Source organism: Sphaeramia orbicularis, chromosome 20 (genome assembly GCF_902148855.1).
Source record: "Sphaeramia orbicularis chromosome 20, fSphaOr1.1, whole genome shotgun sequence".
Classification (NCBI taxonomy): domain Eukaryota; kingdom Metazoa; phylum Chordata; class Actinopteri; order Kurtiformes; family Apogonidae; genus Sphaeramia; species Sphaeramia orbicularis.
In genome coordinates this window covers 36,639,896-36,665,787 of record NC_043976.1, presented here as the reverse complement: position 1 = coordinate 36,665,787, position 25,892 = coordinate 36,639,896, and the positions used below count along the sequence as shown (strand labels likewise).

At 37.5% G+C, this 25,892-nt stretch overlaps 1 protein-coding gene across 1 annotated transcript in view; it reads right to left on the bottom strand.

Annotated features, from left to right (window-relative positions):
* arhgap29a (Rho GTPase activating protein 29a) overlaps window positions 1-25,892 on the bottom strand; it is an 86,255-nt gene that overhangs the window by 46,241 nt on the left and 14,122 nt on the right. The window contains 1 exon segment of the mRNA XM_030123325.1: window positions 219-362. Within this exon segment, the coding sequence (XP_029979185.1) occupies window positions 219-362 (144 nt within the window).

The following is a 25,892-nucleotide window of genomic DNA, read 5'->3' as shown; positions in this document are numbered from 1 at the left end:
AAGACAGTAAGTAATAGTAAAAGTCCAGGAGAGAAGATGAGAAAGAAGGGGGATGGGGATAGGGATGTGGATGGTGGAGGAAGGGGGGGGGGGGGGGGGGGGGGGTATAAGATAAGCAGAGACAGAAAACAGACCCATCCAGGAGTGGACGACTACACAGCATATTTCACAGGGAGGCTGTGAGTGTGTTTAAGGGAGGGCTGGGCGTCATAGCTCACCTTTGACCGTGGCGATGACGGTTCCAGCTGTACTGAGGATCTCCACTGAGTTGAGGCTCTGGTGTTTGCTGATAATGGCCTTCAGGACTCGCAATAGCTCCCCGAGACGCTCGTGGACGGCGTGGTGGAGGCAGTCCTGGTGCTCTGTGGAGGAACAAAGACACTTTTAGAAAGGATCGCTCATCTTCTCTTTGTCCTGACTCCTTTCCATGTCCGATTTTTACTGTAAAAGAACCTTATTTTCCAATTATCAGTTTGCCTAATCGAGGTTTTCAATCCTCATTCAAGCATTAACAGTTTATGCATCAAAATATCCTATTAGTCTTGTTCAGTGGTTGTTTGGAGCTCAATGTATTTTATAATTCTTCTCAAAAAAATACTGTACATCATTTCACAGTCTTGCACTCATATCTGTTTGGCTGCAACTACATAACATATTGTGGTGTTTAATCACATCTAACGGCTGCATTTTGCTCTTCTGTGAATGTGTCCAGAAAGCTCTCTGGACACCACTTCTTATGTCTAATCTAACTTGTCCGAATTGTTGTACACTGTTAAATGTAATAATGGTCCATAAGGTAAAATGCCAGGACCCAGACAGTGCCTAACACTTCAGAAAACCTAAAGAAAACCCTGAAATTAATCACTAAAGCTACTGTAAATAATAAACACATTATTTGTTTTGTAGCTACTATGTTATTTATTAGTGTGGGTGCACAAAAGGGTGACAAGGTCATGCAAATTGAGTCTATCCGCTTAGTTATCAAGGAAAATACTTGGGTTACTGTAAATTTTTAAATTACAATTTATTTTTCAACTAAAAAACTACACAAAAAAGTAATTTCTGTCCTTGGTACTAAACAGAGTGTTGTTTTGAGGTTTGTGACCCTACTGGCTAGATGCCTTATTCTGTTAAACTGGAAGAACAAAAATCCTCCAACTCATCAGGCTCTGTTGAAAGACATTATGTAACACTTACATTTGGAGAAAATCATGTTTTTACAAAAAAGATAATGTAAAGTTATTTTATTCAATTTGGCAGCCCTTTATAGATTACTTTAATATAAGTAAGTAAGCAGACACACACATACCCCCCCCTCCCCTTTTTGTGTGTTTTTTTATGTGTGTGTGTGTACATGTGAGTGAAAGTGTAGTGTTCTTGTTCTGACATCACATATATAAAATACTGTATATGACTTTTTTATACTGTCATTGTTCTAATTTCAATAAAAAGAGTTAAAAAAAAACAGTCATTTCTGATGGCTCTCTTCTTTAACGGTATGTTTCTGTTTTATTTGTGTGTGAATATCATTCATTTCAACCCTTTCATGCACGAATTATGAGAACCTTAATCAAAATTTTTTCCTGAGTGTTTTTATTCCTCTTCAGGTATGAAAAAAACAATGCGATTGAAAAAAATTCTTCTGAAAAATAAATTAAAATAAAATAAAAATAATTTAAAAATATTTTAAAAAATACATTAAAAAATAATAATGAAAAAAAAAAATTCTTATGAACTTATTTTTCATTAAGTTGCAAAAATGTCCACTCAGCTGGACACCACACGTTTAATTTTTGACGCACAGAAACATGAATCTAGTGATAAACTGTATGAAAACTATGGGGAGGGCTTGTGATTCTGGGGGTTTATGCTCAGGAGAGATCTACATAATGTTACCAATTCATGTCAGAAAAGATATGTAGTGTCTTAAAACTTTAATAAAGATATGTGTAAAAAAACAACAACAAAAAGAACAAACTCCATGAATATACAAGAGAACAGCTATAGAACAGCTGTCCACTGTAGTGACCAGTATGCATGAAAGGGTTAATGTTGTCTGCTTTTTTTTAAAGTAAAGCACTTTGTAGAAATAAAGAAATAATGATAATTCAGTATCCAAAATATCACACCTTTAAAATGCAGCCTATTGCGATGATAGAATTCCAGTAGCTGACACTGTGATTGCGATTCGATTATTTGCACAGCTCTGCCTATTAGTTTTCTTAACCGCTGATCAATGAGATGATAAGCGTCTGGTGTCTTTCCAGTCTCCTACAGTGACGACAAGTCATGTTGCAATGCAGCAGAACATGCAGAGGCTAGAAAATGTCAAGTATGACTGTACGTGCAAAGAACAGTATAAATCAGTGTCTGAACAATGAAGCCCTACAGTATGACAAGACTTAAAAGCTAGTCGAAAATGTACCACGTGCTACAAATCCTAAGCAGCCCGGACCCGGTTATTTAAAAATGTCCCTGCTTCCAGAGAATTGTGCAAGCTCACTGGCAACAGGATTACTACATGACATTCCTCCTCTGTTGGTTTAAAGGGTGACCATGGCAGCCATGTCAGACTACCACCATCCATTCAAGAGCAGTCAACACGGTCACAGTCAATGGTTCCATCTCGGCAACTGGACCATAAAACAAAGATGGCAAACAGGAGTTCACGCACCTCTGCAAACCCTCGGAGAAGATAGGATGCCGAGCTGTCAGGTGAACGTATAGGCAAACATGACCTACTCTGTAATTAGTGGCTAGCTAGTCACTCGGCTTAAGATAACATCGCATCTCAGGTATGAATGTTGGTACTAAATGTTGCTTTACTAACAGTGACTCACCAACATTTACAAAGGGACATAATGCACTTTGCTATCAGGTAACCTTGACACTGTCCTTGTGGCATAGTTGAGGGCTGAGGTCATGATAAGTGTGTTTCATTACAAAAAAAGTAAGTGAGGGTATGAACTATAACTTGAGGTGTCTTTTTAGACTTTTTTGTTGGATACTGAGTAGTAATGTGACAGTAGATGAGCAGGTGGATGCACCAAAAGAATAGAATCTCTGGCCTGTTTGTGTTTTTACAGGTAAATAAAAGATAATTTGCAGTGTGACTAGTATCCTCATCTCCTGCGTGATTCCGGTGATGCGTAGGATTAGTTTTATCCGTCTCTTGCTCTGACCTCCTTGCAAATTTCTAGTACGGCTTGAAAATAAACACACTGTGACACAAACTCACACACCGAACAGACACAGGCAGCCAAAGCCACATTTTGTGCTGACGATCACCCCTGGATTACCCCTTCATGGAAAGGGGGATCAGAAAGACTTTAGCTGTCTCCCATTTTTTCTTTTATTCGTTAGCCCTCTTTTTTCAAATGGGACAAATAGTGCCGCCAGTGGGGCTAATAATGCTGGGTCTGTGTGGCTGCCATGACAATGTTAGCTGAGGCCTGACCCGGAAATCCTGCCAACTCACCAGCAGGTGACAAGTTCGCATTGACCAGCAGGTCAAAACATCACAACAATAATCCAGCAAACCATTAGAAAGCACTGAAAATAGGACAAAGAAGTGAAAGTATGCCGGCCAAAACTGACCCATTAATTGTCGAGAGAAAAATAAGAGCTATAGAGGGCTACGCTTTGTATACAGTATGTTTCAAGCCTTCTCATAGGACACTGTCAGCCTCACCCCATTTAGATAAGACAAAAGGGCCATATATTCTGATGCTTTACTGACAACTTCAATGCAGCCAATCACTGAACCCTGCATATTAACCATGGACCGCTGGACATAAACCCAAAGGCCTGGGGTGACTGGCACTGGACCGAAAAATAACACTGTAAGGAGGTTAAGAGGTGACTGCACTAGAACACCGAGCACTTCCAAATGGATCCAGGAGACAGGCTGCCCAAAAAAAAAACCACACCAAAATGGGAAACTTACACAGTTAAAAACACAATTACACAAGTAAAGCTATTCTGCTACCACATGACCTACTCCATGCCAATATGCTCTGCTGCTTCTATCTTGCCAAAAGCCTCTCCACAGGACTTGGAGAGTCCCATTCTCCTACATAGCAACCATCTTCATCCATCTTCATCATATGCCATGCACAGCTCCTTCCAGTGCCGTGGACCTGGTGGTTTTTGATGACGAAAGCTTCTCGTCCTTTTATTTCAGCATCCCACCTCCCCAGGAGGCAGGAAAAGGGCCAGCAGTGTGCTTCTGGCATGACTCCACATCACACTAATTCTATACAATCAGTGCACATGGGTCTACAGAGAAGGTCATTCTTTTTGTTAGCGGCCTTTGTTATTTGGAAAAGTGACTCTATCTGCACAGGCCTGAGTAAAAGAAAAACTAATGGCATGACACATACTTATATATTTAGAGACATGATTGTTTTTTCCTGAATAACATGGATATTTTGCATCAAACTTGGCATTGACCACTATCAGGCTTTTAAAATATTCTGACTGTTAGGTAAAATAACAGCTCAAAGGGTAAAAAAAAAAAAGATTAGGCAGGTCATAATTATTGCATACTTATCATTATTAGAGATAATTATGATTTGCACTATTATATTAACCCTTTCTTGCATTAATTATGAGAACCTTAGTTAAGATTTTTTCCTTGAGTGTTTTTATTCCTCCATAGGCATGAATAAAACAATGTGATCAAGGTTTTTTTGTTTCATGGAGTTACAAAAATGTCCATGCATTTAATTTTTGAAGTAATGAAATGTGTTTAAAACTCAATATCAGAAAGTGATATGAAAACAATGAAATAAAGTAAAATCTGATGTTTTCTCACATTTTAACATATTCTAATGCTAGTTATTACTCTTTTCATGGAGATAATATGCAAAGAAAAAAAAACTTTTTTTTCTAACAGATAACAATTGATTTCCACTCAAACATGTTAGTGCAGATCAGGTTTATCTAGAACAGTACAGTTACAATAATGGTCTGAATGTCAGTGTATTATTATGGGATGGTGCGTAAGTGTCCACTGTGTTGGCTGATATAGAACTAAAACAACAAAACCCATGAATATACAAGAGAACAGCTGGAGAAGAACTGTCCACTGGAGTGACCACTGTGCATGAAAGGGTTAATCACTTCCATTAATCTGTATTTTTAAAAAGTGGATAAAACTATCATGAATAACATTTTATCATTATTTTTGACATCATGCAGTAATGTAATGTTTAACTATGACTTAGTACGCATTTTTTGATTTTGTACTTTCAGTGAATATCTGATAATGGACTTTGTAAATTTAGGTCACAGCTGTCATGTGAATGACATTAACAAAAGGCTAATAATTCATTATAGTGTACATTATAATATAAGGTTACTCCCCTTTAGTTGAATATTTGCATATTTTAACTACTATTAGGTGCATAATACAGTGGTAGAATAAAGTTAACAACAACAGATAATAATTTCATTTATTGCAATAATTTTTATGACAGTGAATTGTCAACCTAACCTGGATGATGATTATTTAAGTCTGATGTTCAGTGGTTCAGAGTTACTTATTTAGGTATTCATTGCCTTTACAAAATACCTAGACTTGTTGTTGGAAAATCATATCTCCTAACATAGACCACTTGTAGAAATCTGGCCTCGATGCTACACTTTCAACTCATTTTAAGCCGGTAATAAACTGAAGTATAGTTACATACATCGTTTTCAGGGAGGGGTGGGGGATGATTTTAGCAAATGAATCAGCTATTTGCTTTTTCCTGCTCCAAAAAAGCATTGCACTTTTGTAAGAAAACACACAATATGCAGATAAAGTGTAAAAAGTGACACGTAAATAAGAAAAAAAAAATCCATAGCATGAGAAATTTCCCATGTGTCATATTAACACCAATCATATTTTAAGTAGAACTGATACCGTGTTGAATTTATTCACAGACCTCGGACCCCTTCCCACAGCATGAAGCGACCCGAACCCACAACGATCTGATAAGGGTCAAAGTTGACAACGGGCCGCTTCAACCCTTAAGCCCTTAATTGGTCCTGGTCAGTTTAGATCCCATTTATGGATATTATCCTTTGAATGACATAATACACACAATGGCCCAAATCATCCCCACACAGCCCATACAACCCATTCACCGGCCGAGAAACTGAATCCCGAGACTGGGAGGCATTAAAACGTGGACCTGCTAGAGGTTATTAAGGAGTAGCCTACACCATGAATACCCATTAGACAGAGGGTCTTCCTTTGCAAAGCTCCATGGGTTTTGATAGTCAAAGGCAGTTGTGTGGCCTATTGGACTATCCTAAATAGAGGCTAATTAGCAAGACATTATGGTTGCGTTCACCAGCCCAGCAGGACGCAGGATAATGTACAGAGACTGATTATTTAACCCCACAACTGCCACTCTGTGGAAAACACAAAGAGAAGAAGACCCATTCCCACCAGGGAGGCAACAATAAAAGAGTATCTAACTAGTGCATTTGGAGACAGTTGTTAATTTTCAATAAAGAACCAAAAATCTATAGGTAAAGTTGTAGTGATGGAGGATGTTTCTGTTTGCGATATTAACCCAAGACCATCAAAAAAACCCACAAGTTCCTGGGAAGATCATTCAGTTTTCCCCAGGGAATACCGCAGAGTTCTGAGTGAGGATTTGTTTGAGTGCCGAAAACTCACTTTTGTCCCTGGGGCCATTAGCAAACAGTGGGACTGGTCACCTCATGGGCCTGCCACATGAAGCTTTTATGGAACAATAAATCACAACGGCAGCTTTTCACTTTTCCCGGGAGAGGACTGGAGTGTGTGTGTGTGTGTCTTTGTCCACGTCTGATGGTTTGGGGTGGGAAGATTGTCAGGAGTGATAGGGGAGGAGTTTTGTTGGGTTTTGGAGGAAAAAAAAAAAAAGAGGAAGGGGGTTGTGTGTTATTTGGGGTAGTACTCTCCCTTGGGATTTGTCCCAAATTACCCCTACACCCCACATCCCTTCTTCAGCGGGGGTTATGAGAGAAGGAGAGAGTGGGAGACATTCCTGGGCATAATAAGCCCTGGTGAATGAAGGCTACAGGGGGATCAGACTCTGATCCTGATGAGAAGGAGGCCGCGAAGCAGGAGCTGCTCAGAGGCTGCCAGCAACACATTGCCAGGTTTTTACTTCATTAGCGTCATGGAAACCCAACATTCCAGCCTCTTGTTTGGGAGCAGGGACGGGAGTCGGAGGAATGAGGGGTGGAGGGGGATCCATAATGAAAACATTGTCGAATCATTCACCATCGAGATGACACCTCAATACTAAAACATTCTGACACCCCTCTGGAGCAGACATTCTCCACCATTTTCATGCCATGGACCTACTAATATATGAACATGAGGCCAAAGAGTCTCATAAGTTAAGATTTTAAAGTCAAAGTGGAAGAACCCAGATTCTGATCGAATGTTAACCTGTAGAAAAGACTCACCAAGAGCTTGTTCTTTAATCTACTGCAACACTTGCAAATGTATAACGTCAAATGTCCATAAAATAGGACTCATGATGCATTCAGGTGCAATTAATGATCCGATTAAACTTTGTAACCCCAGAAAACCAATGCTAAAATATTTGATACTGAGGTCTGACATAAGAGAAGTGTTTTGGGACTTCAGATCAGTGGCATGACTCTTTGAATCACAAAACTTCCACTAGGGTCTGACACAATATGACTTGGCAACATTCCTTTTGCTGTGACCCTAGCTATGCTCAGTCATGCATTGCAAATCATGGGAGCAATGTATTATTTATGCTTCGAAACATTCTAGTGAACGGAGGGGTGCTTATTGCCACAAAGCAAGTGTGAAATCACTAAACATGTCACAACTGGGTCTGCAGAGGTCCGATCAAATGGAAGTAGCTCATTGCAGAGAGGGTAAAGAGGATGTTGGACAGGCTAGCCATGACTAATGTAAATCAAAACCTCTCAATGTGTCCCTTTGAGTCAGGGCCCAGCTGGACATTCCAGTAGCATCCCCCTCTTAAATAACCTGTCCATATTCATGTGGCAAGACTTTCAAAGAAACTGTGGATTCATCAAAAGGTAACGCAAGGTTGCAAGGTCTCCTCTGGGATTTGGCCCCTTCTTCAAAAGACACTTTGTTTTCTTTAAATGGATTCTTCTTTAATCGTCAAGGGTGAAATGCCACATTCTTGCATATTTCCCTCTCACCAGTGGCACATCCTTAATAGGGTATTTATGCGGAAAGCTGAAAATGACCCATTTCAATTCACATTTGAACTATGTGCCTAGCTGCAAAATGAGTCCACTTAACCTTTAACACTTGGGTAGGGTCACTGCAATGGGTGGGCCATATATCCCTTGATATCCCCCTTTCTGACATGCTTCCTGTGGCCAGTGGCCCTGGTCCACCTCTGTCGACAGATCACCGGTGGTCCACTCTGCGGATTAGCAGATTACAAGAAGTCAGTAAAAGGCAGGGCAACTTTGCCTTTCCAGACTTCCATGCTTATAACCAAGGCAATCCCTGTTGCTTCATCTTTGAAGCTCTCTTTCCCATGACTGAATTCACAAAGAGCAGGCATTTAAAAAAAAGAGCCCGAGGCTAGACACACTGCACCTTCCACCTAGGTGGGGGGCTTTTATGTTCCCACTCTGCAGGCAACCGCCTTTGTCGTGCTTGATAGTTGTTAACTCAGGAAACCAAAGGCGAATGAAAAATTAAACTCAATGCTAAAGCTGAGACTTACAGAGAATTAAGAAGCAAACCCCAAATCTCAAAATCTAGCGGCTGGTCAGTGAGACACTAGCCAAAAGTTGATCCAAGATTTGTTTTTTAGTTAGAACACATGTTTACCCATGGATATTTCTCTCTTTAGACCTGAGAATACAAATGAGACGCCCAGTTTTGAATGATTTTTGTTTTCTCCTTTCATTTCTCTTTGGAGCCGTCTGTCACAGTGAGGAAAGACAGGCAACCTTTCTCTGGAGACTCCCCCCCCCCACTCCACCACCATCACCGCCTACTGTTGATGCAAAGCCATGAAGCCTGGCATTCCAACTATGCTTTCTTTAAGAGAAATTGCAAATCCCCTGACCGTGTAACTTCTATTTGGCAGCCAAACTGATTAAGCATTGGCCTGAAGAGACTACAGTTGCTCCCCAAGCTGTGTATTGTAGCCAAAGGAACATCAGCAGGCCAGGATCTGGGAAATCTGTCCAACAAGTGTGAAGATGGGCCCCTTTACTACACCTGTCAAGGGGCAGAACTGCGAGGTGAGGGGAAAACACAGCCCTGAGAACAAAAGGATACTGTTAAGCTTGACTAGCATCCTAATCCCAAGAGAATGGGCCTTGTGTGCTAAAAGAACACAGACCTTCAAAACACAGCTACTCCCATAACTGTCAAAACATTTAATTGAGTAAAATCTGCAAAATAAAAAAAACTTGTTTCTATGCATCTGTGTAGTTTGCCCAACATTGAAGGGCTTAGCTAAAATAATGTGGTTTAATACCAGCTTATTGGTGGAACGTGACAAAGAAATAGGTCATGGAGTCTGTGGTTTTAAAAAAAAAAAAGTTGTTGGTAGGCATGACTGAAATAAAAATATAACCTAATGACATTAAATAGGGGTTTATACACAAGGGTCACAAGATAGAATGGAAAAAACAGCAAGTGCACAAACAAGGGAGAATGAAATCACTAAATCTAAAAAGGATATCATTTAGAATTGAAACAGCTATTACAAAATGTGTGATAAAATGATTTAAAACGTTTTTGGTAATATTGGGGAAAATTTAGATTTTTTTGAATGATTTATTTCAAATATGGAAATGATACAAGCTTCCTGATTGCTACTTATCGACTTCTTTGCAAAACATAACACAGAAATGAAAATTCAAGGAAGCAAAAAAATAATACACACAAAAAAAGAAAAAATGGAAAAAAATGCCTTTTATAATAATAAACGATCTGAGAAAATACAACACTTGTGACTCTACTCCTCACCTCTGTATCTTGGCACAGAAGCAACACTGCAACTTCATTAAATGTGATATTCTAGTTTCGGTTTTACATAATAGCATGAAACAACATCCTGTCTTTATATTTAGTCTAACTTTACATGGAAGGTGTTTACTGTCAGGTTCTGGTGTTTTCCCATGATTGCCATTTCCTGCAGCTTTAAGACAGGATGCAACGTTTAAGACTTTTTACCTTTAAGTTTCTGAATGACTTAAGTAAAAGCAAAATAAAAGAAAAACATTGGGTTAAAACAATTTAAAAAAGCATATAAGGTAAAGCGCACGAGTCATTTTTAGCCTGATTTTACAGAGAATGTGTATATTTTTTCCAATGATTTCCACTTCCTACAGCTTTAACCCATAAAGATCCAAACAGTCACTGGCGACTAAAACCATCTACTGAACTAAACCGTTTAATACCTATTGATTCACTAATCCTATCAATATGAATGTAAATAATTGGTGTAAAATGCAGTTTGTCATCTTTTCATGGACATCAGATATGACCCATTTGGACGTTCAGAGGCTCTGTAGTTACCGTGGAAACACCGTCATCTTCTACAACACTGATTCACCAGTAAAACCCATGGAGCTGGATCAATTACAGTGGATGGAGACACTTGGTTTGTGTTCGGTTAATGATATTTTTGCTTTTTTTTTTTTTTTTTTTTTTAACTTCAGAGACCTTTTTATTTCAATAGGTTCCTTTCCAGATAGGTGTTTTTTACATTTACAGTATACACATGCACTGCTTGCTGTGAATGTCCACATCAGGTATGTCAGGTTTCAACACCATTTAGATGATATTTCTCAAAAATAGTCTTTAAAAATCATACAGGGATCCCAGGCAAAGTGATAAACACTATCTACAGAGTACAATTTAACATTTTAAAATTTTTTGCTTTTTTACCTCCACCAGGAGTGTTGAGCCGCATTATGTAATAAACTCCCATTATGTAATAAAAGTTCAAAATGTAATAAGAATGTCACGTCATCTTGTAATAAAGCCACATTATGTAATAAGCTGACACATTTTGTAATAAACTACGTCAATGCATTTTGACACATTTTTATTTTTTAAAAAATGTAATAACATGGTTCATTATGTAATAACAATCCAAATTAATATAATTTCACAGCAGTTTAGAAGAAATTAGTCACAGGAGCTACAGGTAATGTAATCAGAACTTTAACCACACAGTTTAAAGATGAAAATAAAAATGTGCCAAGTGCATTTTGTAATAAATTTCTCAAATTGTAATAACTTACTACATAATGTGAAAAAATTTACTACATGATGCATTGAGGTAGTTTATTACAAAATGCGTCAATTTATTACATAATGTGGCTTTATTACAAGATGACGTGACATTCTTATTACATTTTGAACTTTTATTACATAATGGGAATTTATTACATAACGCGGCTCAACAAGGAGGTATTGTGATCGCTTTGCTTTGTGTGTTTGCGTGTTTGTTTGTTTGCGTGTTAGTTAGTTAGTTAGTTAGTTAGTTAGTTAGTTAGTTAGGTAGTTTGCAAGATAACTCAAAAAGTTATGGACGGATTTTCATGAAATTTTCAGGAAATGTTGATACTGGCACAAGGACAAAACAATTAAATTTTGGTGGTGATCGGTGAGGGGGGGGGATCTCTCTTGGCGGAAATCTGCGCTCTCCGAGTGCTTTTCTTGTTTTCTCTGTTTTTTATTTTATAGCCCTCAACTTTAATCTGTGCTTTTATGAACATCTACATGATCAGTAAATGAAATGTAGGAACATACCTGATTTACACTGAAAAAACTAAAAATATAAAGAATAATATTATAATAAATAGTGATAAAATACTTTAGAAAAGGTTAAATATATCGAATAAAGGTATTTTTGGAAGTGCCACAAAAGTAGCACTGGGTCTTTATGGTTTAAAAATGCAACGTTTGCATCTTTTTACCTTTAAGTCTGTGTATGACTTAAGCAAATGGGAAAAAAAAAAAATCCATATTCTTCCATATTCTAAACATATGGAAGGTATTGAAAACATTCCTGGCTAAGAACAAGGCACTGTTGTTACTTCAGGATGAGCAGATACACGCCTTACATGTGACTGATGGTTTTGAGGATTATCAAAGCTAATGCTGATCCACATCAACACCTCATCAGTGCATAACAGAACCCCGTCTACACTGACTGCATGCTTTACATTATGCACATTTAGCAGGTCATGGCTATGCTTCCATGTGTTTACATCCACATCGCATTATCCCTGTCCGTTTCACTGAATACGTTTTCCTGAACATATTGAATGCAGTAGACAATGTCATCAGCAGGGTATCTTTACCCCCTCACTCCCATCAGCTCCACTGGCCTTTAACAAGTTATGAGCAGTAACAGCATGGGGTTGACCTGGTAACATGCAAGCATGCCCTAAAGTTGGAAAACAAGGCCAATTATGCTTGCTATAACCCTTTAATTCATGAAAAAAATACTTGAAATTAATGTGAGTGGAGTGCAGGACGTCAGATGAATGGTGCCCTGCCTAATTCTAGATGACTTTAAACAAATGGAGGGGCAGACACTGCAGATTTGGGGGCTACTTAAGCTTATTGAGTGGATAAATTTGCCATCTGTGTTTCAGAGTCTTAATCCAAGATGACCGGGCCTGCACTCATCACAAAACCAAAGTAGTGTTGGCTAAATCTGACGTCTTTGTTTTGCTGTAGATGGTTCACTGACTATGTTTATATTCACAAAATATTCACTTTTGCCTCCAAAAAAGACAAAACTGCTAATAAGCTGTTTACACGGGTCATGGAAATGAATATTCTATTGATATTCCTGTTTATATGCAGCAGTCCAAGTGTGGGTTTTCCATTTCCAAGTTTCCCTCTTGAAAAGGTCACATTTTTAACATTTGCTCCTTTCCAAAAATGTGGCGATGCCTTTTTTCATAATGTTTACACGTACGCATGTTTCTCCTTCTAACTATAAATACGGATTCATCTTTAGAACATAGATTTTTACCTTTACCCCAGATATCACACATATTTATTTATTTTATTGGTTTATTTAACAGGGACATTGTACATTGATTCACATTGCTGTACATGTACCAGAGTTACTGTAATGGCTATTTTTCATTTGCAGTCTCTGGATGTTCCAAAGAATCCTCATAAAAAGCAGAATATTATTACACTATCTCACATATCTTAATTGGAAATTGTGCCATTTGGAAAAAGTAATTCTGATAATTCAAACAGAACATGCTGTTTACTATGGGTGTAACAAAATATCGCTTCCTCAGTACTGCATCGATGTTAAAAAGTACTGTATTGATATTTTTAGGTATTTATTTAAATGGAGATATGGCGGAGGTTCATTATTTGTTATTTTTTGTGTATTTTTTGGGAATCCTGCAAGCACTTTTATTTCTATATTCACATGGGTATTTTGCTTGGTTGTTTGGGTACTCAAAAAGTAGTATTGTGATATTGCAGGTCATGCATGTAAATTTTTTAAGCTGATAACACTGTTTTGTTAAATAATGGTTATTCCAATCATCCTAAAAACACTTTTTACTGTCTGAGAGGGGCAGATGTTAGGTCTTTGCATTAAAATATTGTTCTGATGTTGGATGATTCAGGGACTCTCCACTATACATTCTTTTCACAACTAACAGAACACGAACTTTAGAGCAGGATTTTAAACTCTAATGTCTGTAAAACATAATTGTATTCATTTATTTGTGTGTGTTTGGTGCTTGTAATTTTATTTTTATTTATCTGTAAAAACAATGCTAGTTTTCACAGAGGAAAGTTTTGTGATATAATATTAAAACCTGTTCTGAACAAATAAAAATTTGTTTAGTATTTGTGCATATTTCTGGTATAATTAAATTTTTCCAGGAAATATTCTGTTAGAAGAAGAAACAAAACAAACAAAAAATATTGCCTTGTTAACAGTATCGTGATATATTGCGATATATCATATCGTGGTCCTAGTATTGTGATTTGTATCGTATCACCAGATTCTTGCCAATTCACACCCCTACTTTTTACATGATAGGTACCATAACATACCACACCAACTTTACTTATAAAGCACTTTAAAGGTGCGGGAGACTTTCGTGATGAATTTTTCATCAAATCTGAAAAACCTTAGTCATAGCCTAAGTATCACGAATCTGTAAGTCTTTCTGTGATGACTCACCTGAACCTCTTGCATTATGGTGAACAATTTCAAAGTGTCATCCACCATAAACAAACCCCATGTGTTTACATTCCGAACCGGAAAGTAACTTGGGCAATCTTCGCTGCAGGCGGCTGCGTGAACCTCCATTTCCCACAATGCACGTTGCGACAAAAAAATTCTGAAGATGCCCAAGTTACTTCCCGGTTTGGAATGTAAACACATGGGGTTTGTTTCTGGTGGATGGCACTTCGAAACTGTTCACTGTAATGCAAGAGATTCAGGTGAGTAATCACAGAAAGACTTATAGATTTGTGATACTTAGGCTATGACTGAGGTTTTACAGATTTGATGAAAAATTCATCATGAAAGTCTCCTGCAACTTTAAGAACTTTACAGCTGGCCAAAGTGCCGTACACGAATCATAAAACAAGAAAATAAATAATTAAAAACAGTGATAACACAGGGTGTAAAGCGGGCTAAGAACAACAAAATACAACCATCATAAAAACAAAGACAAATTAAAATCTGATAAACAACAGCATAAGAAATATAAAAAAAACATCTCACTCACTGATTAAAAGCCAACGAGAAAAAATGTTTTCAGATGTGATTTAAGACAGGCAGAGACTGAGCCTGTCTAATATCTAAGGGCAAGTAGTTCCACAGCTTTGGAGCAACAACAGAAAAAGCACGGACCCCGCGAAGCTTCTTTTTTGTTTTTTGGAACCACAAGCTGCAGCTGATCTGCTGACCTGAGAGCATGAGAGGTGGATCAGGTAAGGGGGTAAGGGTGGATCAGGTCAGACAGGTAGGAGGGGGCAAGGCCATTCAAACTTTTAAAAGCAAATGGAAGATAGGAAGCGGCTAAAACAGGATGCACCGAAAATGGAGGACTGGATAGAGGTTATACATGACATTTATAGGATGGAGAAGTCGACTTTCTCTGTCAAACTTGATTCAGACAAATTCACCAAGTACTGGAAAAACTGGGTTGATTTTATAAGACGATTAAGAGCGGATTTTACTTGATCAGAGTAATGTGCATTTAGATCCATGTAAACCCTGGGTTCGTGCTACACTTTAAATGTTCAAAGTTCATCTTATACAGGGGAAAAGAATGGAATGTGAAATATATGTGTTATTTCCCTTTAACTATATTTTGGGTTGCTTTGTATATTTTTGCTATTTCTGTCAATGCTCCCCTGTTTAAGTATGTTTTGTGTTGTTTTTTTTTTGTTTGTTTGTTTTGTTTTGTTTTCTTTACATACATAGAAGTCATGTAAATGATGTAAAATGCTAAGATGATACTGACTGAAAAAATAATAATAAAAAGATAAATTACAAAAAAAAATAAATAAATAAAAGCAAATAGAAGAATTTTAAAATCAACTCTAAAACGCACTGGCGGCCAATGTGACAATTTCAGAGTAACAGTGGAACATTAGTGTACAAGTAAACAGACTCATTGCTGAGTCCATCAGCAGCTGCTTCTTTTATTCTCATACCAGCAAACAGATAGGAACATTTGTCATCTAAAACCCCAAAACAGTCCTCGTCTTTTCTGCTCCTCACAGCCTTTTCCCTCTGAATACCAGCAGCGAAGCCTTCGGTACAAATGCCTGTCTAAGGTAGAGCCCACAGTCTTTGGCTCCTTACGGATACTGTGGGAATCCTGGAGTTTTATCAAAGTGTGCGGCAGACATTGACAGTCTGCTGGAACAAAGCTCCCCCGGCACAGACAGTGCCCATAATTGTAAATCTTTCTAAAGAGAAGGAAGGAGAGAGACACACAGAGAGGGAGCTCCCTTGGATTTCAACTTGTAAACAACGTACAAATCTCCGAGCGCTGTAGGGCTATTAAACCTGACGGGACAGCATGTTTTTTGCCACATATACTGTTTGCAGTGTGTCATAATTGCACATATTGTGTATCACCACAAGATAGATTTCCAGCCTGCGGTGCTCTGGGTATAATTTTATGTCTTGCTTCCTCAGACAGAGTGGATAAAAGGACATACCATATGTCACAATGCTGTGCACTTTAATCCCTGAGGGCTGTGCAACAATCCAAAGATCTAACCCCAGCACGTTAACTCATGCTAAGACCAGAGCTGCCTTTTAAACGAGGATCACCCGAATCAGTCAGATAATGTAATAAATCCTGTTACACAGCTTAGTTAGTAAGATAAGCATACAACGTGATTAGATCTCCGTCTTTGGAAAATTCAATTTAGGACAAGAATCCTACACCCACAAATGCAACTTGATCTTCAAAAGGCGACTTTCAAGTAATGGAGGCTGTTTTTTTTTTTTTTTTTTTTTTTGTGCCTGGGATAATTTACAGTGGCTTTAAATATAGCCACAGCAAAAAAAAGAACCATAAAAGGAACTTTTTGGAGGCAAGAAGAAACTTGAAATGCTTTACAGTGGATCCCAGACCCAATGGGTTTGACTCTGTCTAAACACAGCATAGTTATAGCCATTAGGAAAGTCTGGAATGGAGAGAAAAGACCAAGTAGGGCTAATTTTAGGCTGATATTTCACAAGGGGTGATTTAGAATACGGATCACTAAAATAGCATTCAAGCTTTCTCTGAGGACCCAGAGCAGAATCACTTTCCCACAAAGCTTTAACGTCACCACAGAATCCTCCACAGGGCAGAATACAACACTTATTTTCCCACAAGTGTCTTCTGATAACACTGATCTGCTAGCAAGAAAAACAAACTCTAGGATAGAAGTAGCAAAACTTTACCACGTTTGAGTCTCTAATGATGAAAAATTCAGCCGAAAATGCTGGTTGGGTGTACAGGGTGGGGAAGCAAAATTTACAATATTTTGAGGCAGGGATTGAAAGACAGTGTATGACCAATTAGTTTATTGAAAGTCATGAGAATTTATTTGCCACAAGAAAATTGACATAATAGAAAATGTTTTTATTCTATGTGTCCTCCTTCTTTCTCAATAACTGCCTTCACACGCTTCCTGAAACTTACCTAAGTGTTCCTCAAATATTCGGGTGACAACTTCTCCCATTCTTCTTTAATAGTATCTTCCAGACTTTCTCGTAATAGTTTTGCTCATAGTCATTCTCTTCTTTCCATTATAAACAGTCTTTATGGACACTCCAACTGTTTTTGAAATCTCCTTTGGTGTGACGAGTGCATTCAGCAAATCACACACTCTTTGACGTTTGCTTTCCTGATTACTCATATGGGCAAAAGTTTCTGAAAAGGTATGGATAATAGTGTTAGGTATGATTATGACATCAATATATGTTTGGTTTCAAAACAATTGACGTAGTGCCTGCTGAGAAAAAACAACTAAATGTTCACTGGAAATTTTGCTTCCCCACCCTGTAGTTTCCAAGATCCAGGCTTGGATGAAAATATGAAATTAGGAGAATTAAAGGGGTCATATTTACATTTATTTACTAAACCCAATTTTATTAGTCGTTGGTTCATTTATTTGTGTATTTGGACTCTAATAGTTGAGAAAGTTTGAATTTGAACCCTATATCTAGGTTGTTGACTGTTCTTCTCTGTCCTGTTCAGCCACTTGACTTTGTTAATACAACCAACAACTGAACATTTTAGGTAATCGGCTCAAAGTTTGGGAATCTTTTCAGTATGGACTACAACCGCTGCAGCTGACAAAGTTACGTCGTACTCGGAGAAATGTTCGTCGGACGTCTTGACCTTATATGTGCAAATGTCGTGATGTAACTAGTTGTAAATGTAACAAATTAAGAAGGAGTTGAAACAGGTTGTAGAAATCCACTCAATTTTTTAAAAACTCTTTTTATTGAAATTAGAACAATGACAATATAAAAAAGTCTTATATAGTATCCGATATATTTGTGTCAGAACAAGAACACTACACTCGCACTCACATTTACACGTACACACAAAAAAAAATCCACTCAATTTTTGCTGGAATGAATATAAAGATAGTTTTGCAGCACCTGGAGGGTTCAAATTCAAACTTTCTGAACTATTAGGGTCCAAATACACAAATAAATGAACCAAGGACTAATAAAATTGGGTGGATTGAGTGGATTTTTTTTTTGTGTGTGTACGTGTACATGTGAGAGCGAGTGTAGTGTTCTTGTTCTGATACAAATATATCAGATACTATATAAGACTTTTTTTTTTAGTCATTGTTCTAATTTCAATAAAAAGAGTTTTTAAAAAATTTAGTGGATTTCTACAACCTGTTTCAATTCCTTCTTAATTTGTTACATTTACAACTAGTTACATCACGACATTTGCACATATAAGGTCAAGACGTCCGACGAACATTTCTCCGAGTACGACGTAACTGTTTGTCAGCTGCAGCGGTTGTAGTCCATACTGAAAATATTCCCAAACTTTGAGCCGATTACCTAAAATGTTCAGTTGTTGGTTGTATTAACGAAGTCAAGTGGCTGAACGGGACAGAGTGCACAGTCAACAACCCAAATATGTGTGTGTGTGTGTGGGGGGGGTCATGTGCATTTAAAGGGCCAGTGCTCAAAACAACCTTTTTCATGTCGTTACTCAAAAACAGGGTTGAAGATGGGGCTGTGGAGTTGAATTAATGAAGAATTCAGATTCAAGTACAGCATTTACAATTTATGTAGACCACAGGGAAATGTTTTTAAATGCATTACTCCATTTTAAAAAGCAAAATATCACTCCTTTAATGACAGAATGGGTTTTACTCTGAAGTAATATTTGTCTTAAAGCTACTAGATCTACCTCAAAACACTGTCTGCATATTACAATACATTCATTTTACAGGTTCTATCTAGTGGAAGACTTATAAATCTATTACATAAACATACATAAACCAATATATACACTACAAACCACCTTTTTCATGTCATTACTCAAAAATAGGGTTGAAGATGGACCTGTGTTAAACTCCATAATTCCATATGTGTTCATTCATAGTTTTGTTGCCTTCAGTGAGAATCTACAATGGAAATAGTCATGAAAATAAAGAAAAACCAGCTGAGTCCAAACTTTTGACTGGTAGTGTAACTCAAAAACACAGCAGCAAATCTTGGGTCATTCCCAAAACTTTTGGCTATGACCCTAAACAGTTGATTCTAAGGTAACAAAAAACATATTTTCAGGTGAGTACACACTAATGAAAACCTTATTATTTATACTTTCTCTCCTTCTTGAACCTTTGTGTTTGTTAAGGATATTTTTAATTTTTGGCCTATTTTTTTCAGTTAGGGTTCTTGCACAGCGCTTTTTACTTTTTTGTGTTTGAACTGAATTTAAACACATTTTTTTAATGACCAAGACATAGTTTTATTTACAAATGGCAAAAATGACAAAAAAAGACAAAAAAAAAAGAAAATATCCTTAACTTTTTGTTTGTAGCGTATGTATAATAACTAGGGGTGGGCAAGTTAACGCGTTATTACCGCGTTAACGCATTCATTAAATAACGCCGACAATTTTTTTTATCTCACGTTAACGCCGTTTTATTATTGTTCTGCCTTTCAAGCAAGTCTTAGTTGATTTATACATACAGACTCTTATTTTGAAACTCATGCTTTTATTTTGCCGGTCCACACACCGGTGCTGTGTGTATGTGCAGCTGAGAGGAGAAAACCTTCGAACTTTACAAGTAATGCTGATGTTTAAGCGAATTTGTTTATGCAAGCAGTGGCAGATGGGTTGCTAATTCTTTCTGCAGGCTCATGCTAAGTTTATGTAAATTCATTGGTTGTGTTTAGGTCTAATATGTCAGCCTTTGAACTAACCTTTACTCATTTACGATGTGAATGTTGTATTAGCAGTCATTTTATCTCGATGCTAACTTGAATGGGAAAATCCATAGACACGCTAACAATTAGCATTTACAGGTTAATTAAAGATTTACAACGTCTTTTTATTCAGCAACAAAGGTTCACATCAGAGATATTTGATACTATTCATTCTTACAACAACTGAACATAAAATACTCACAGGCAAACGTTTTTGGGGCCATACAAATAAGAGTGAAAGAAACATGTCTGTTAGTTCTATGTCCGAACTAACTATGGTAACACGGAAAGGACAAAACATACGTTAGTGCAACTTATTCTGACCACTTCAGGGCCCCTTTAGCTTGCTTTGAACAACTGAACATCACATATTAATGGGTTTATTAGTATTAGTACTGATTAGTGGGCTTAAGACTCCTGTCAATCACTCACAACTGTAAATACACTGGTGGGGACATAAACATGTGTAAAAGTAGTGGTTTTTTACATGGACATTTTCATTTTAAATGTGTTCAGATGGTGGGGTTGAGAAGGACACAGTTGTTTGGAAGCACTGACATGCAATTATTTTTATCACCGGAGTACTTCCAGTCTGGAATATCACTGAAAGGCAATACATGCTGTTGATGCATCCCCCCCCCCCCCCACCAACAACTATGCGATTAATCGCGATTAATCGCAGAAAGCCATGCGATTAATCGCGATTAAAAATTGTAATCACTGCCCACCACTAATAATAACACTTTATAATAAGATGGACGGGCAGATAATTTTTAAGAAATTATAGACCAGTGTAATAAACAACACTGACTCATGGAATAAGCCATTTAAAAACATCAGTATATGTAGTATGTGTTAGTCACCGAGTGGTCAACACATTGTAGTATATCATTATACATTACATCACACATGTCAAAACCATTTTTAGTAGGTACTTGTTAATGATTAAAAGCCGCAGCCATGTATTCCTGGTGAGCGTAGAGCCTTAAAAAGCCCACACTGATTAACCCAGGACACTTATGACTCAAAGCCTGTGACCGAAAGCAAAACATGCAGGTGACATATCAACATTAAACCTGTGACTAATGATGATGGAGTTCTGGAAAAAGCGCTCCATTATGCATGCACAGCAATCCTTCTCCAGATAGGAATGCTTGGGATTGAGCAATATTTGGGAGTTTTACCGGCGGGATGGCTCAGCGCCACCTCGTCACTGCTCTGGGGTGGGTGCGTTAGTCACAACCAGGCCAACGGGCACTTTCTGTACTAAACACTTGTTTATTAAGCATGGGAAAAAAAAAAAAAAAAAGAGTTCCGTCAAATAGAAATTACAGCACGCTCCGTCACACCCGCTGTCTTAGAGGCAGTAAGGCAACGAGTGGGTGTTTGTTCTGTGGGAATGCAACAAGTATGTGAAGTAGGACAAGTGGTAGAGCAATGACACATCTTACTTTATGTGTAGGATTTATAGGGATTTAAGGGGATCAGCGTTTCTTTTGTTCATTTTGAGCATTTTAGTTAAGGTTATATTAACTTTGGTCCACAGTCATATGTAGTAGGAGACAGTAATACACCTTAAAGCTGGATGACTTACTATCAAATGGGAAAAAAGAAGAAAAAGGAAGCACGTTTCTGTTACTGTAGAACAGCATGAGACACTGAACAACAATCCATTCTGCCTGTAGCTATACAGTCATGGACAAAAGTTCTGGGAATGACACATTGATTCTTGGCTTAAATATTTATTTGTCAAAAAAAGTCTTTGAAACCTACAGGATACTTTAAATTTTTCTTTAATGTACACTTCCAGTCAAAAGTTTGGACTCACCTTCTCATTTCAATGGCATGAGATGGACCACAGATGGCCAACAAGTGCTCAACATCACTGGGAACTCCTTCAGGACTTTTGGAAAACATTTCAGGTGACTACCTCATGAAGCTCATCGAGAGAATGCCAAGAATGTGCAAAGCAGTAATAAAAGCAAAATGTGTCGATTTTTGAGGAATCTAAAATATAAATGGGTAAAATGCAGACCAAATTTCCCAACAGGGATAAGAAAGCGAGTTAACCTTTACTTTAAAAGGATAATATGATTTTTCAATTTTTTTTTTTTTACTCTTTTAATATTAAAACTACACTGTTGTGATCCAAAAAGCAGCTAGCACCGCATATCATCATGGAAAATATTGAAATTGAGTCCATTTGCTTCATTAACAAGGAAACTGTGCAGATCATAGGTGATAGGTAAAACACTCAACATTGAACTAGTATTCTATAAACTCACTATCATGGAAGGATTTTTGTTGGAAATGTCTGGCCCGTTTCTTTATTACACCTGTACGAAAATCACATTTTTCTGGAGTTCATTTTTCCTGCTGGAGGGAGTGCGGTTCACTGGAGGCAGATCAAGCCCATGTATTCTGGTCCTGTCCTGGTATTGTTGGCTTTTGAGGAGAGAGGATTAATTTGATGTATTCAGTTTTTGGTGTTCATTTTGATATGTCATTGGCTATTTAGTTTTTTAGCATTCCCCCAGAGGAATTATTTAAAACTGACATACATCTATCCAGAATACTGCTTGTTGCAAGCAAAAAAAACAATCACATAATACACTGGTCTACAAGGAAAATGCTTCCAGAATAAAAGTAATGAAATTTTACCACATGAGAGTCACTGATAAAGAAAAATCAAGTAAAAAATGCTGGTTGGCTGAACTTTCCAAGATACAGCCTTGGGTCAAAATGTGAAATTCAAGAATTAATGAGAGAATGGGTTTGACTCAAAAGGAATATTTGTCTCAGAGCGACAAGATCTACTTCAAAACACTGTCTGCACATTAGAATACATTCACTTTACAGGTTCTATTTAGTGGAAGATTTATACAACTATTATATAAATGTACATAAACCAATATATATGTGTAACAACACTTAATCATATACCTTGAAAACATCAGCAAACCGGCACTTTTGTCATTTATTTTCCAATTAATCTTATTAAAATACATAACATTTAGCACATTTAATCTCTGAAGCAAATAATTTCTAAAAAATTGTAGACCAGTGATATTGGCTTATAAAGGACCCTCCCTCAATCTCCTTGGTGATAAAAATTGTCAAAAAAATCCATTTAATGGAAATGATGAAATACAATCTCCATGTATCTCCAGTATGTAAATGTTTGAATGTACCTGTGACCATTTCTGTTTGATTTGTGCCTTATATTAAAACAATAAAAAATAAAGTACAAAAACAAAACAAAACACTGAACTAGTATTAACCCTTTCATGCATGATGGTCATTCCAGCGGACAGTTCTTCTCCAGCTGTTCTCTTATTTATTTATGGATTTTGTTGTTTTAGTTCCATATCATCCCACACACTGTAATTCATACCACTACTGTAAATCTGCTGTTCCAGATAAACCTGATCTGCACTAACATGTTTGACAGTAAAAAAAAAAAAAACTGCTAATTGTCATCAAACTGTAATTAACAGTTTTGTTTTTTTAAACAAAAAAATTTCTTTTTTTTTTTTTGCATATTATCTCCATGCAGGTATTGTTAAAATGTGAGAAAACATCAGAGTAGCAGCATTAAAAATGTTTTTATCTCATTGCTTCCAGACAGTATAGCAGTAAATACGTGTTTCTTTGCTTCTAAAATTAAACACATGATTTTGTAACTCCATGAAAAATAGGTTAAAAAAAAAAAAAAAAAAATCACGTTTTTTTTTTTTTTTTTCATGCCTAAAGAGGAATAAAAATACTTAGGAAAAAAAAAATCTTGATTAAGGTTCTCATAATTCATGCATGAACGGGTTAAACATCAAACTAACACATCTCCAGTGGCTCTGAATCCGAAATATCACCAAACACACCTTTTGCAATTATATAATAGCAAAGGGCTGTCATTTCCATGTTATTATTTGTGCATCTCTAAAACCAGCCCAACCCACATGCACTGCCACATATCATACCTGTTTGGACAATCGATTCTTTATTCAGCACTTATTAGATACAGTTAAAATAATATTGTTAATTGCTGCATTGTATTTTAAAAGTCTTCCTGTTAACACCCTGCTCTTTTCGGCTTCTGGACGTGAACTGCTTGCAGGTGCAGTTTTCTTAAGCAGCTGACGCGCCAAATCGACAATCACCTCGCCTGGCAGAGCTGGAGCATGAAAACACTGATGACACACCTGTCCTGGTCACACAAGTAGCTGTAACAATGCAACCCAGCTCCTAAAAATAGATAGTGAGATCAACAACATGCCGCAGAGGCCCTGCAAAACGCAAAAAAAAAAAAAAAAAATCAGCAAGTGATTCCAAAACAGTGCACAGGCTGTTATTGAGGGGATGAAGACGCACCGGTGGCTGAATGTTTTTTAGGCTAATCTTATGATGGAGAGCTTCAGAGGCCCCATTTTCCGTCAAACACAAAGGCATCAGAGGCCACCACCGCAGCTCATCTGGTCTCCAAACGTCCTCTGTGACCCCTTTGAGGACCAACTTCAAAATAATAATCCCCTCCAATTACTAACATGTCCCTCACATGTGACCACCGGACGAGGTTGCGACCTAAAAAACAGAGGAATGCCAACGTGTGTGCAGCGGCGTGGAGATCTGACGGATCCTCATGGCTGACCTGACCACACGCAGGAGCCGCGTAAACAGTATCTTCTCAGACGCAGCTTGAAAACAGAGTTCGGTCATGCGTCATTGACTTCGACCGCAGCTCGACAGGAGACGGACAACAACTTCCATTTAAGGTTAAGTAAACTTTTATCTTAAAATAGAACGCGCTTAATGGAAATCTCTGAAGAAACCCCCGAAAGAGAGACCGGTCCCACAGGTGACTGCTATTCCTGCCTTGGGAAAGTATCATTTGTGCAAAGGAAAAGCTGTAAGTTTGCAAGAGCGTGGTAGTCTGGAGAGGCTTTTTGGGACAATGGGTGTCAGACTCACATCGTTGACTGTGAATGCATGCACTGTTGCGAAGGGTACAAGGCACTAAACTGAATATTACCCTCAGCTATTGGCTCTGTATTGTAAAAAAAAAAAAAAAAAAAAAAAAAAAAAAGGGCTCCCTTCAGTTTCGGTGACTGACCAGAGTAATGAGAGGTTTGAACTATTGTGAGGCGCTGCAGAGACAATGCAGCCATAAATTAAGGGGCGAGTCGGGAGGGGTTAATTCACATCCAATCACGTCACAATCCATTGACTCGTGACAAGTTGGTAGCGTGGTTGTCTGATGCCCTGAAGCTAAACCACAACAGTGACACGTTGTAGATGTTTACTGATGACAAATGTGGAGAAAAAGTCACTTTACGCGTACACCGTAAAATGCAACGTGTTGTTTCAACTTAAAAATATCAGTTACATTTTTTTGTAAAAGGATCAAACACAACTTGTTTTCCTAAAATACATCATGTTGTCTCAATGAAATATCCCTTGTTGTGTGTACCTCTGTCTTTGTTTTTTGGGTACAGATCTGTTAGTTAGTTGAACTCCTGGGGTAGTTGATTGAACTTAAAAATTTAATTCAGTTCAGTTCAGTTGATTGGCGCTGGACTCCACCTTTTTATTATGAGGCAACTGTACTGACCACTACACCAACATGTCTTGCCTAACCTGAACCCACAAAGAACCAATGCTATTTTTCTCTATATTTAACCTTCCTTAAGTGATTTATCACCATTTATTGTAATATTACCTTCTTTTTTGTGTTTTTTTCAGTGAAAATCATAAAATCATGTATTTTACCATATTTAGTTCATTAATCATGTAAATCTTTATTAAAGCTCAGATTAAAGTTGAGGGTTTTTGAATCAGAGACAGAGAAAACTGAAGAAAAAGTGACTTTCTCAACAAAATATATCATCAACTGAACATAAACCAAGTGTCTCCGTCCACTGTCACTGATCCAACTCCATGGGTTTT